The sequence below is a fragment of the Anomalospiza imberbis genome, chromosome 2 (genome assembly GCF_031753505.1).
Source record: "Anomalospiza imberbis isolate Cuckoo-Finch-1a 21T00152 chromosome 2, ASM3175350v1, whole genome shotgun sequence".
Lineage (NCBI taxonomy): Eukaryota > Metazoa > Chordata > Aves > Passeriformes > Viduidae > Anomalospiza > Anomalospiza imberbis.
Window position 1 is genome coordinate 80,376,546 of NC_089682.1, and position 14,448 is coordinate 80,390,993.

Below are 14,448 nucleotides of genomic sequence, written 5' to 3' on the forward strand. Positions count from 1 at the left end.
CCTGTGAGCTTCTCAAAAAGAACCCAAACTCCACTATCTCAGTTTTACCATTAGATTAACTGCAGCCTTTGCTATTCAACTCTCACTCATCTTTGGAGCTGATGTTGAGAGTTAATGATGACACACAGTATCATACATGTCTTCTGTAAATTTTACATTGGTAAAAAAAAATCTGAATCCCATTATGCCCTCTCTTTAGCTGCTGATTTTGCATGATTTTCTGTACAATGATATCACTGTTTTTCCCAGTTTTCAGTATATAGAATTTGGCTCTGAAACTTGAGTCCAATAATTGAAATCAAGACAAGCAGTAGGCAAAGAAGGTGTGGGTTTTGCTTAAGAAGGTTTGAACAATCTCTGACGGCTCTGATGAGCAGGTCCCAATAAAGCCACACTGTCTGTTCTTGTCTATTCTAAAGTTATGTACATTTAGTATACATGATCTGGAAATCTTTGAGATCTATCTGGTTATGGTATAGCACAGCATCATTTATATCTAGTTACTGCTCACAGTGAAATGACACATAGGAATTTCTATATTCAGATATGCCTCCAATTTAACTTTAAAGCTAAAATCAATTCAAACCTGATTTACAACGATTTGGATTGTCTCAGTAAGAGATAGGAATTAAACAAAATCTTTATAAACCAGGTTTCAATTGATTTAAGATTGTCCACATTTAACTAAAACAATTTAGCATTGTTTATTCCATGAAACTAAGGCACATTTTAAACAGATGAGGCCTTTGGTTTTAGAAAAATTTTAACTAAGGGGATACAAATAATAGAATATTTTGATTTGTGAACTTCAAACTGAAAAAAAGGGAAGTTTGAAACAGATTGAGATTGTTCATACAAAGTTATCTGTACATACCTTTTGTTCCAGAGACTCTTTATAGTTTTTCATCAACCATGTGGCACAAATCAATGTAAAGTTCGCTTTGATAAATTGCATATGGTATGGAGAATTTTTAAATAATTATAGTCTGAATATTTTTATTATATAATCTTGGTATTCCATATGTTGCAATTGCAGTTGGTCAGATTTCATTATATTAAGTAACATTTTAATAAAATATGAAAATCTGATTCCATGTTATTATGGTCTTAGGATTATGACTTATAAGTTTGCATCACAATTTTTCACTAAAGCAGTATTGAAACTGTCTTACAGTATGAGTCAGTGAAAGACGTCGTTCTTGTTTTAGCACTTATGTATTAAAATATTTTACATGTTTCTGTTTCAGTTTTAGCTCCTTTTCTTCCCAGACTGTTCACTTCAAGAGGCAAGTCACATCTCTGTTAGAACTAATGATTGAGATAGCTCAGTCAATTTTAACAATTTCCTAATATACTGTGAATCTCTGGGTAACGCAATCAAATCCACTGTAGTGACTTGATATTACTAACTCTTGTCCTTTTCTTTTCCATTTATATTTCCTAATGCTGCAGTAGGACTCTTAAATACTTACCTTTTCTCTTAAGATCTTAAGAATGTAAATTTGCTAACAGTTTGTCTCCTGCTTAATAGGTGATTGTTTCAAAATGAAAAATATGTGGGTGTGTTCTAATATTATAAGCTTGCATTTTTACAGGGACATAAGGTAGTAGATCTAGTAGATATGCAGTTTTCTTTTAACTGAGTTTGTTGTTTGGGTTGGAGTTTTATTTTAGAGCACTGATCTTGCATTAAAATAGGTCATTAAAAAAATAAATGTTGATTTACTCAGGTTTTATGAATTCTGTATTTTAGGAAGATGTCCTCTTTTCTTTGTTGTGAAGATGCATTTCACTTGCTGAGACTTGTTTGTGTGCATTTGAGAGCAGAATTTAGCCTTGACGTTTTTGAAAGATACATGTTCCTAACTGAAGCACATTTCATCTATTTTGTCATAGAGCTGGTGACAGCAACAAATATACCCCAGCCAAGCAAGGGATGCTTGATGGAATCTTTGCTACTCTCTAAAAGAGTATTTTCAAGAAAGAAAGAAAGGAAATAAAAATAGGAGGATATGATGCTTTGAGTTATTTTAGGAAGACAAAGGGCTTTTGCAGGCATCTGGTTACGTGCGTGGGCTCAATCAACTCAGAAGCTGACTTCCTCATCAGCCATGGTGAATTACAGCCTCACAACACTCTTGCAAGAATAAATACATGTTGTTTGCTCCATTATATGAGCAGATTGAGCAACTCATCCAAACAAACACAAGGAAAGCCACTAACTGCCTTTAATGAATTTGAGGTGGAAGGAGCCTCTGCCTTGAGGTGGAAGGAGCCTCCCCCCATACAAATGGGCCAGGAATTTTGATACAGATGCAGCATGCCAGCACTGCCATAACTTTTAGCAACTTTGAACTTCAGAGTAGAAGTATTTCTGGAAAGCAGAGCTATTACTGATAAAAAAGAGCTGATCTTCCTTCTGAGCCAGCATGAGTAGCAAGTCCACACTGGCCTGAGGACTAAATGTGAAAAGCCTCTCCAGACTTCTTGAGAGTGTGCTGAGTGTATTGACTTACTGCCCTGTGCTAAGGAACACACTGGGTCAGGGGGATTTGACAGCTTGTATTATTATTAATGAGATATAAGACCTTTCACTTCCAGGTCATCTGTTTGAAGTCCAGACAAACATTATCAACATCTGTTTTGTGGTCTATGCAATATAAGCCTTTTGTCTCATTTCAGACAAACTAACAGAAATCATCATAATTTTGACCAATTTCCAAATGAAAAAAATTTAGATGATGTCATTAGAGGGAAGTGGAATAGTGCCAAAAGTTGTACTATATAGAGTTACAATTAAAGTTGCATAGCAGTACAAAAAGAAAAATTTAAAAACATAAATTATTTAGCCCAGAGGGAAATTTTCTATTCCAGGTTTTAACAAACAGCTCATTTACATTTCTGAAACTATGTTGAAGTCTCGCATAGGACCAGATGCAGCAATAAAACCAGTAACACATCAAGGAACTGCACCTAAAGCCACAAAAAAAAACTTGCAAAATAAGTATTTTTTATGGAAAACATATATTTTTACTCATCTTCAGATGTATAATACACATTTAAAATTTATACACGTCCATTTTGAGTTACGGTAACTCTTCTTTTGGCCAAAGTCTGACAAGGAATTTTCTTTACAAGAGTTGACCAGTGTAGACAATCTCTGGTAAGCAAAACTGTTTGAAACTTCTTCTTACTTATTCCTAAAGGGTAAAGGAGGGCCATCTTTTCTTGAGTTTTCTTCTGTTGCCATTCTCAAAATGTTAATAGTATATGTAGTATTATTTCTATTGTTTTTCTTAACAGATGAAACAGGTAGACAAACAGTAGATTTTCTTAGTGAAAATAAAAAAGAACACAAACTTGAGCCTCTACTGAGAAGGCAAATTTTCAAATTATTAGATTTTTCAGGCATATAAAAATAAGGTATTTGAGGCCAACAGAGAAATTTCTGTTGCCTTGTCTGCTGTTAGAATAATGGATTGAAAGAAAGGACCAAATAGCATTGCTATTGTCTTCAATGGTGACCACAGCCTACTCAGGTCATTTCGGGGTAGAAGAAAGGTATCATCTTCATCCTTCTCCCTCCTGGAGAACAAAGCACAACAGTGGTTCCAAGGGTGATCTCATCTTCCCTCTCCAGCTCTTCTCCTCCTGCCCTTGTGTGTCCTCTCGTGTGGGGCTGGGAGAGCCCTGTTGTCCATCACATTCTCTCCTTCTCCTGCAGCAGTTGCCATCCACACACTGGTGGCTCTGATGGTCTGTAGTGGCTCAGAGAGCAGAAAGCAACAACCATAATGGAAGCCCAGCAAAGACTGTAGCAAGTACACAGTGGTGCTTCCTAATAATTCTCTCTCAGCCTCTAACAGCTTGTACTTCTGATACTTCCAGAGCCAGAGGTAGTCATTATTAGCTTGCTTACTTCCTTCTTTCTTTCCTTCCCATTTTATGTCTCTTCTCTCTCTTACACTCTTATTTTCTTTTTCTCTCCGTCTGGAGGTGGCTAAGGTACCTTAAGCTTTGTGATACTTTATGCTTTTTTCCTTTAAGAAAGTATGTATATCTATGTGCATGCACAAATAAGCCCGTTAAGTAGCAAATATAAAAGTTTCAATACAAAATACAAAAAAGTCTTAATATTTCTCCTAGTTTTTCAAGCTTCCTAATGGAAACTCTTCACTGAATTCAGCATGCACTACTAAGCAGCTTTTTTTTTTTTCCATTCAAACTTCATTATTATTGCAAATTAGTATTCAAGATAGGAGTTTCACTGGGGCAGTTACTTGTCTGGGAAAGTGACAGGAATGTGGAAGAGTGATTCCATTTCCCATTCTATGATAGATACGTAACCACATAAGCCTTTTACTTCCAAACATGGAAATTTAATTCAGCCAGATTTCCGTTGTTTCTGTTTTTTATGTATTCAGATGTTGATCCTCAAGTCTAAGTATAAAAAGAAAAACATATTTGTATGAGTTTAATTTGGAGTATAGATTCAGGCATAAACTGAAAACAATTATACTTTTGATATGTAGTTGGCTTTCACACTGAAAAAGAAAAAGGCCCACAGTTTCTATAGCATACTATTTTTAGACAGCTCAGTGTTTATTCTAATAATTTTTTCCATATTACTATCCAAAATATCTTAATATTTTATAAGGTGGTTTTCAGTCACATACGATAGTGCTCCTAAGCACAGCTTTGAAGAACTCTTCTCTTTGTACCTTAGTACAGCAACTCTAAGTCTAAGCACCTTCAGCTTTTAAAATGGCATCCAGATTTCCTGTTTTCCAAGCTTTAAAATTAAATCAGTTCAAACTCTGTTGGATTGTATTTATGAGTGTCTCTGAGAGTGCTTCATGTTATTGTCCACTGATACCAGTCTATTTAATTTGTTTTTTCCATACCTTGAGAAACTCTTTATTTGAAGTTTCTAAGGCTGCAGAATTAGACTACAGTGGAGCCTATGACTTCACAGGTCTGTGGCTTCTCCCTTTTCCTGACATGCCACACCCTGGATGGAACTGGTTAATTCATCAAAGGTCAGGTTGATAAGCTACCTGATATATAGGAGACTGCAGAAAGACAGGCCTAGACATAAGGAAACATCACCATTTTGCATCTTATTTCATCTTCACTATGCAATTGGTTTCCATGCAAAAATCCATTTATTCTTCATAGGAACACACTGGAACTGACCCACCACAGATTAGTTGAAGGAATGTATTCAGAACTGTATTGACAGTATCTATGTTTAAACTAAGCACTTTCATTGACCTTTGGACAGGACTTTTTTTGCCTTTCTTTTTTTTCTCTGAAGCCAATTAGAAGATCAGCGAAGAAGAGATTTTGGTTAGCCTTGGTTTAATTAATCAGAAATTGTACCAGAGGCAGCCTCATCCAATGCATTTAGCTTGGCTTTCTAAAGAAACAAGGTTTACGTAAGTTAACTAACCTCTGTTAGTCTCTATCTTTGTAATTTCTGAAGATGGAAGCCATTTTTAACAAACTTTTAAACAAGAGTAATGACCTAAGAAGCAATAAAATTCCAGCAGTGGAATCAAGTTGTTAAGGAAAAAAGGCTGAATGACAGAGCCTGCCACATCACTTCTCCTTTCAATAGGTACCAGAGGATATTTGTGGAAGAGTCTTCTGAATTACCCTAACTGTGGGAATGCAATACATGCAGCCAACTAGTAGACACAGTTGCACTAGAGTTGGCTCTGGTGTGGTTTAGAGATACTCGTATTTTCAGAAAATTTTGAATTTAACAACTGTTGCATCTCAAGTGATTTTTCCAAATACACCTGTCAAGTTATATGCTGATCCAATAACCTATGTCTTTATTCCCACACAGATATAGGAGTTACTATCTATATAAGTGAACTTTAAAATATCATGAGCTATCTGAACATAATATTTCTGTTCACTCTGGTCTCAAGAAATACAAGACTTCCAGTTTATCTGAAGGGCTTTTCCATAATAGGAAGGAGACTGGAAGGAATGAAAGCTGAAGGGCTTATTTCCTTAAATTTCTAATCAATTGAGCCCTATGGGCATGGCAAGGTCCACAAACTGGACTGTATAAGATACCTGTCAAGTCTGGTTTGCTCAGACTGGCATATGGGATTTGATCCCTTGTGTTCCTGACTCATTAGCTCGAGTTCCTGTTTCAGTGGTAGAGCATTATAGCAGGCTGCTCTCTCTGCTTTCTCCTTTCTTCTTTAAATGAACATTAAACATGTTATTCTTTTGAACATTTAATATGCTTTTCTAAGGTGTATTTTTTCTGTTACTTTTTGATTAAATAGCTAGCTATAGTGATTCTCCCAGAGAGAAAAAATGTTACTTATGTGAGTGTGTTCAGCATCACTAAGGTTTTCTAGGTTGAAAAAGTATCTTAAGTTGTACCTTAGAATGAGGAGGGAGCTAGTGCAGGTCCAACTGCATCAGTGCAGAATACTAACATCTGGATGCACTGCTTAACAATCAAGTTCTTAAGTTTCTAAACCATCTTAATTTACTCAGTCCTTCCAAGGTATAGCTTCAGGCAGAACACACTGTATGAATCTAATTTTGAAGTGGCAAATGTGTGCATTGCAGTAGTGAGGTCCCTATCCCAAATATTTATATTTCTGGCCAGGTGTAAATCATTAGAGTGAGTCTTGACTCTTATTAATACCTGATCGTCTGGCAGGTTGGCACTTGGACATGTCCCGGAAAAATGCTAAAGCCATGTAAGCCATTTGGAATGGCAGCACATTCAGAAGTTCTTATGTGTGCCACAGAGCAAATCTGACTTTACCAGCAAGAGGGAGCAAATGTTGTGTTTCTGAGTTACTTTGGGCTGTTAGACACACAGCTAATTGTTCCACGGGACCTTCAGTGGTTCAGTAAGACTGACTTTGGTTTCGTGTTGAGTTTGTCTTTGCATATTCTCTAACTGTTCTATTAAGTGGTTGCTTTCTATCACACTTGGAACAATATAAAGAAATAGTTACTGCCAGGAATATTGGGAGGCATGTTTTCCCTCAGGAAAAAGTACTATTTAATATTTTTCTTTTAATGACACCAGGAAGGTATAGAACAAAAACAATAATAATTTACCTGTAAAGGTGCATATGCCACTTAATTCAAATATATAGGTGAGTGTGTAAATGTTTGAGATAAAATTACTTTTTTTCTTCTCAAGCAACACTATATTTAACTATTTTCATAAGCTTATCAGAACTATGTAATTCTTTCTTATTATTTTATTCACAGTTATAATATGCAAGATTGCTTTTATTTACATTTTCTTTCTAATCAAACATATTTGCTTGCTGTTATGGCAACCACTTTAGAGAATTTAATTGCTGTAATTGTTTAGTCGTTGTTGAAAAAGACCATTTAAGTTGATCTTTGATGTTAGTAGTAGTAGTGTTATGTGCTTTATGGAGGAAAGGGGGGAAAATCTTGACTATCAGGGCCTATCCACACTGGCTATGACATTTAAACAAACAAAAAAAGTCAATCCCTCTCTCACAATATGAAACATATGATTGTGCAGGAGTAAAAAGCCAACAAAATAAGCTTGGATATCTCTGAAAACAGGGGAAATTAATTTGGGATATTATTCAGTGGTGGAAGAAAAAACCAAGATTATAGACATATTTAGACTTAGATTCTGGTTTTTGCATTTAAAAATTTGTGCAAATTATCTTTAATGAAACTGTTGAAAGTGATGTGTAAAGGGAGCTGTGTATGTACATTCTTATGAGGGCTGTGGCTTGAGTGAAGTGACTGCCTTCAAGTATTTGCTATAGCGGAGAACAAATTGGGGGCAGCCATCCTCATGTAAGTTCAATATATTTACTGCAGAAATCTTTTTAAAGGGTAGTTTGAATTAAATTTATTATGACAATGGGAACAAAAATAGACTAAATTCTGTGAATTGTTTAGGAATCTTACCTTGTTTACTTGTTATTTACTTGGCATTTCATGTGTTATTTTAGATGTTAATTGGTTGAAATAGTTTTCAGACTAAAGAGCTTTTCCCAAAGGATTCTGGTACCTATACCTCTTTCTACTTCCATGCTCTGTGACTTTCATTTCAAGAAACTGAAGCTTTTGTGTGCTTGTGCATATGTTGCATCTGGTTTTTTTAAGTATAAGGATTTTTATACATGTCAAATACAACTCAGTGCCAGATACACCTGGTTTTACTGCTGAAGTGTTGAGGAAAATTCAGTTGTCTTATTTCAGGTATCTTGTGAGTGATTTTTAGTTATTATTCTTATTATCTAAAATTCTTGATTGTGTCATAAAAAATTACAAAATGTAATTTGTGCAAACTATTTCACATAGTAAAAGTATTGGTTTCAGTTAATCTATGTTGAATATATGTATATGAAAAAAGATCTATATGTTTTTTCTTTTAAACCAGTATCAGTTAAAAATTAAATATGCCAGCATCCACCTGGTTTTTTTCAGAGTAATTACAAGCAGGTTGTAAAATTAAATTGGTTGAGCTGATTGGATATGTTTTCAAAGTACTTTTCCCAGCTAATACTTTATTGTTTATGGGTAATCACCAAAATTTTATTTTAAAAGTTAGATTTCTAGGCCTGCAGCAGGTAAATGTCTTTTTTCGTAATTCAGCAGATAAAAGCATGTACCTTACCCTTCTTAGGAGCAATTGTGCCCAATCTTTTTAGCAGATATACCTTCAGTGTAATTTTCAGGCTCATGAATATAACATGTCTAGCTCTTACAGCTAAAAATGACAGTTTATGAAAATGAAAATATTTGAAATAATAAGTTCAAAATACCACTCTTTAGATGCTTTCCTTAAGAGGTGCAATTTTACTGATATTCCGTTAGCAGATAACAAACTTTTAAACCTAACAGAACTTTTCACTCGGCTTGATTTGCTTTACTTGAACTTGAAAAATACAAGAGCTAAGTTACAAGAACAGGGAATGAAGTCTCTGTTTGACAAAAATTATGCAGGGGAGCAGGGAAGTTACATTCTGCTTTTATTCACTGGGACCTACTAATTTCACAATTATTTACTTTTGAAAAGAAAATATTATTTTAAAAGGTAGATGTGTGGTAGAGTTTATTTTAGAAATGTAATTCACATGTGCTGACCACAGGGATCAGGCAAAAGGGAAAAGCCACCATTTTAACAGATTGCTAGACCTGTGTGTCTGAAGTGATTTCTGGACTCGTTTCAAGGCCAGAACTTCTCTAGCAGGTCGCTGCCTTTCTCTGCGGTCGTCCCGATAGCTTCGGAGACGTGCGGAAGAGGCTACGAAACGATCCTTAAAGAGAGATGCTTTTGCTTAGAGTCCCAAGAGCTGACAAGCACCCTAGACACGGCTCTCCTCCACAAACGCCAGCTTGTTGGGAGGAGTGAGGCAGCCACAGGTTGGCTTTTCCCCCGGAGCGGGAAGGGAAGCGCCCTCGGTGCCGCCCGGGGCTCCTGCGCTGCGCTGGGAGCGCCCGGCAGCATCCCCGGGTGCCGCTGCTCCGGCTGCCTCTCCCCCGGGCAGCACGGCCCCGGCCCCGGCCCCGGCCCCGGCCTTCTCCGGGGCCGCAGCCGCGCTGGAAATGAATATTTACATCCCCTGGAAAAGCGCAGCTCGCCACCGCCGAGGGGCCGGGCGGAGGCTGGAGACGAAGCTCGTTATCCTTCCCGAATGCGAATGAGCCCGTCCCGTGGCTCTTGGCTCAGGTGTGCTCAGCTTTTGTTTCATTAGATTATCAATTGGGTTTGAGAAGGAGACCCAGAGCTTCCCGATAGCTCGGTGCCATATGGAAAATCTGCGCTATTTTGATTATGCTCTATGTAAACATTTTAATATCGGATCCTTAAAATCCAGAGACTATCCCAAAGGGGATTAAAACATAATCCTCTCTCTCTATAGCTGTAGTGGATTAATTTCGTATTCTCTCAGTGGCTGGCTTGCTCCCTGAAGGCTACAACAAAAAGACTCAGTGCTCCTTAAACATGCTATGGAATTGCAAGTTGTAATTGGAGATTTCCAAAGGACAAGTGTAAAAATGAAACACTGCTAATAGCGATTTTTTTTTCATTTTGTGCTTTAAAAAAAGAAGTCTGTAAAGATATTTTTAAACTTAGTTTGAACATCCCCTTTCCTGAAATCCCGTATAGTGACTGCTATCTATTTTGCTCTATAGTTTAGTGTTTTTTTTTTTCTTTTGTTCGTTTGGGTTTTGGTTGATTTTTTTTTTTACCCCCGAAACAAAAAACACAAGAAAACCTTTTTTCATCTGGAAAGTACGATAATGCTTATTCCTTGCCTTTATTGTGATCTCTCTGACATGTTTACCTTGCAACAAATCTAGGGTGTCATTTGAGTAGAATGCACGGCAGATGCCAAGGTACCAGTCTGGGAGGGAGCTCGGAGCCTTTTCTCGGGAGGAGTGGAAAGCCAGAAATCCCCGATTTCCCCTGCTTTCTGGAATGGGCTAAGAAGTGACTGCTCCCTTTCCCTCCAAGTTCACCCCTGCTTTTTCAGCTCTGCCCCCTGCTCCGGTCCGCGAGGGCACATCACCCGCTAACCAAGGCGCTCCATTGTCTTCGTCTGAATGGCAGATTATAGGGTTTGGCCTTTTGGCCATTAAATAGCGGTGGCTTTATTTTTATTTTAGCCACACAACACCAGGGAAAAGAGGTAATTGGATTAAATTGATGTTCTTCCTTCTGGGATTCACCAAAGCCCACAAACGCCTCCTTAAAGTGATAGAATATCGGGGTCGTTTCCAGGACGCGTCTTTCGAAGGCGCTTTTCTCCCCGCACAAAGAAAGGCCCGGGAGCCCATCACCCTGAGCCGGGCCAAGTGTGCCCGAGAAGGGACAGAGGAGGGGTAGAGCGCTCTGCTTGAGAGGGCAAGTGCTTCTGCAGGGCAGGGAACCGCGGGCCGCCCAGACCCCCCTTCTGTAAACACAAAGAAAGGGGGCCTGGGGAATAGAAACCCAAATCCACTTGTAATCGTACAAGAGAATCGGGCGTAATTACTTGAGCAACCTAGATGAAGATTGATGAGGCTTTAAAGCGGCGTTTCGGATCGATCACTCTGCCCTTTGGAGCCTCCAGCCAGGCTTCCCCGGCTCGGATCGGCTCCTTTCCCACCGCCGAGAGAGAGAAGATGGAGGCGAGACTGGGAGAGCAGCAAGGCAAGCCCGGCGCATGTGATTCCGATCAGCTGACTGGGGTCAAGAGGCTACCTCGGTTTATTAGGAGATGGAAAACAATAAAATGAAAGAAAATAGAGTTTGTATCAATATTATCCCGTCCGCCACGCTGGGCTGCTGAAAGCTGTCACTGAAACTGTGCGGTTTAGCTTCCCCCTGTACGCACAGCAATCCCTGCCTTCCTCTTTATTTATTTTGCAACGTAAATAACAAAATATTGTGCGATAAGGGCTCAAATTGGGTGTTACAGTAAAGTAAAGCATTAACAGCATGACAGTTAGATGCGCCGATACAGGACTAATTGGGCTAAGTGAGTAATTTGAAGTGCTGCTTGCAAGAGCTGGTGTGCGGGCAGTGCTGGAGGAGGAGAGAGCGCATCCGAGGCGTTGGCCCCGGTGCGAGCCGCAGCCCCGGGCTCGGCTCGGCCGCGCCAGCACCCGCACGGCGCTGCTGGAGGGGCAAGCGGCCGGGGAAGGCAGCGGGAGGCTCACGTCTCTCTGCCCTCTGAGCAGGGGTCCTCTTATTGCAAAGGACTTTTTTTTAGCTGCGTAAAACAACTAAACTCTGTTTAGTACCTCCTGAGATGATCAGTTTGCCAGTTTCTAAAAGGTGCATCAGTCAGGTGTTGTACCCAGCTTCTCAATACTGGAGTTTTATTATTTATGTGTCAGATGCGTGCTTGTCATGCGTGTGGCTCTGTGTGTCTATGTTTGTATATACAAATTATGCTACAGGCTTTCATGGTTAAATCTAGAAGAATATTTTATATATAATATTTTGTTCGAAGCAAGTAGGCTTCCTAAACACGGCCGCTGTCAGCTTTAACAGGAGATTGCATTGATATTGAAGATAAGATGGTGAAAAAGCGATCCTCTTGTCTTTTGGATTAAAGAAGGGTTGTTTTGGTTTTTGTTTTCCTGAGTTAAAATCTAACAATATGTGTGGAGAAGGCTGCCTTTTGCAATAGGTTTTCCCCATCCCATCTTTTCAATGCCCGTGAACGTGTCTCGTTAGGGAATATATTTGAGCGAAGTATTGTTACAGTAATTTTAAAAGGATAAGCGGCAGCGAGTTAAAATAAAAATTATCTTGCCGTAAATGTATTTAACGATGCTAGCTTTTGTGTGCGTGGGGTATTGAAATAGGTGGAAAAAAAAATTTAAAATATTAAAAAAAGAAACAAAACGACTGAACAATTCCCACCCCCCTCCCCCCCGTATTTGGCGTTACTTGTCCGAGTTGAGGTCTGGATCCAGACTTAAAAATAATGCCCCCAGGCCTCGCAGGGCCAGTGTGGCGGGCAGGGGCTGCGGGCTGCCCTGCCCTGCGCCCCCGGTCCGGCTCGGCCGCCGCAGGGACCCTGGGCTGCCAGATCGAAGCGGTGCGGAACGAGCCGCTGCTATCGCACATAAACAGTGATAGCGTTAACGAGGAGCAAAAGGGCATGAAAAGAGATGGGACCTTCTTCTAAGAGGCAGCTATTTTTCACCCAAACCCCTCTGAATTTCGCTGCTGTGATTTATCTTGCAACCCCGGAGCTCACAAACTCGCTTGTACCCCGGCCGCGGAGTTCAAAGCGCTGGCCGGGGGCAGGAGGGGAATGAACACGGCGTTTACAAACTGGGTTTACGAGGGGGCTCGCCGGGTGCTGGCTCGGCGGAGGGAAGGGCCACCGGGGATGGGCCGGCCGGGCGCCTCCAACCTGACGCCGCTGCCCTTGCCTTGCAGGCCCCGTGGTCCTCAGCACGCCGGCACAGCTCATCGCCCCCGTGGTGGTGGCAAAGGGGACGCTCTCCATCACCACCACAGAGATCTACTTCGAGGTGGATGAGGATGACTCGGCCTTCAAGAAGATCGACCCCAAGGTGAGTGCTGCGGGCGGGCGAGCGCGGTCCCGGTCCCCGGTCGGGGCACACGTGCGCCGGGGCCGCCCTCTCATTCCAAACTCCGCTCCTGTCTGCCGCCTTTCGCTACATTAAAAAAAAAAAAAAAAAAAAAAAAAAAAAAAAAAAAAAAAAAGCGCAATGCATTAATGATGTTAAATCCTCTATTACGGCAGCGTACGCGTTTTCCAGCAGCCTTTCGCGCGGTGCCTTTGTATGAACGTGGTCAGATTTAGTAGTTAAGCCAATTGCTCTGAAATCCCTGGAGGAGGGAGCAGAAGTCCTAGCCCGCAGCCTTCCCGAGACACAGCGGAGGGTTTTACGCCTTCCGATGTTATCGGAGAATCCCGTTATTACAAAAACGTTAGTTTCCACGTATGAAAATACGGCGCGTTTTGTAAACACTTTGTAACTGCTGAAATGAAAGTTAATGCTTGTTTTCTGGGGAAAAAAAAATGGGGGAGGGGAGGAATAGACATGCATCGAAGACTTGGTTGCTGGGAAAGCTCTGTTTTTTTCTGAAGTCATTTACTACTACCAATTCCCCAGCGCCGCCCCCCCTTCCCCCTCCCTTCCGTGAAAACCTCCAGCCCAGCCGCAACAGAGCAGGGAGGGGTGCGTGACTTGAGCGGAAACCTTTGCGTGGCTTTCTCCCCGCGGGAACGGCGCGGGGGATGCCACGCGGGGGAGGAGGGGGCAGACGGAAGGGACGTGTCTAACAGGGCGCTCCTCTCGTCTGCATGTCTTTTTATTCTTATCGCTCTTGCTTTATTTCTTTGCTATTGCTCTGGAAAATGTTGGAAAAGAGGAAATAGGAGAGGTACTTTTACAAAGACCTTGGGGTTTGGGGTTTTTTAAGGCAGAAATATTATAAATAGTTTCCTAGAAAACTCCTCATCTAAATGCGTTTGCAATTAAGTGATTTCTCTTTGGCAAATAATTTGTCAAACTCGGAACTTTCTTCGCAGTGCTGGGGTAACAAGTTTCTGTCAGAATCTCTGGGTATAACAGTTTCGCTAAAGTGCACCCGCTGGAAGTAGTTGCTAGTGGGTGTCACACAGGAGATCGGCCTCTTTCAGCACTTGTTGACCATTAGGACCCTAATCAGAATATGCGGTGTTAATTTGCATTTTAATTTAAAAGCCATTTTAAAGAAATGCATCTGAGAGGGACCAGGCAGTGCGGTACAGACGGGCAGCTTTGGATTTCGTGCAGTTTTGTAAGCACGCACATGTTATTCCCTCTGAATGCCCTGGGAGCTGAGGGGCTTGATTTCTGGGAGTGGAACTGGCAATCTTACCACATTCGTAACGGATTTATAAGTTTTCAGAAGTAATATTGTTGTTCACTTTATTGGGGCTGGCT

General features: G+C 40.5%; 1 protein-coding gene across 12 annotated transcripts in view; it reads left to right on the forward strand.

Annotated features, from left to right (window-relative positions):
• NBEA (neurobeachin) overlaps positions 1-14,448 on the forward strand; it is a 461,765-nt gene that overhangs the window by 297,520 nt on the left and 149,797 nt on the right. For all 12 annotated transcript variants that reach the window (XM_068182009.1, XM_068182000.1, XM_068182001.1 and 9 more), the window contains one exon: positions 12,929-13,065. In XM_068182009.1, coding sequence (XP_068038110.1) covers positions 12,929-13,065 — 137 coding nt within the window. The remainder of the gene's footprint in view (positions 1-12,928; positions 13,066-14,448) is intronic.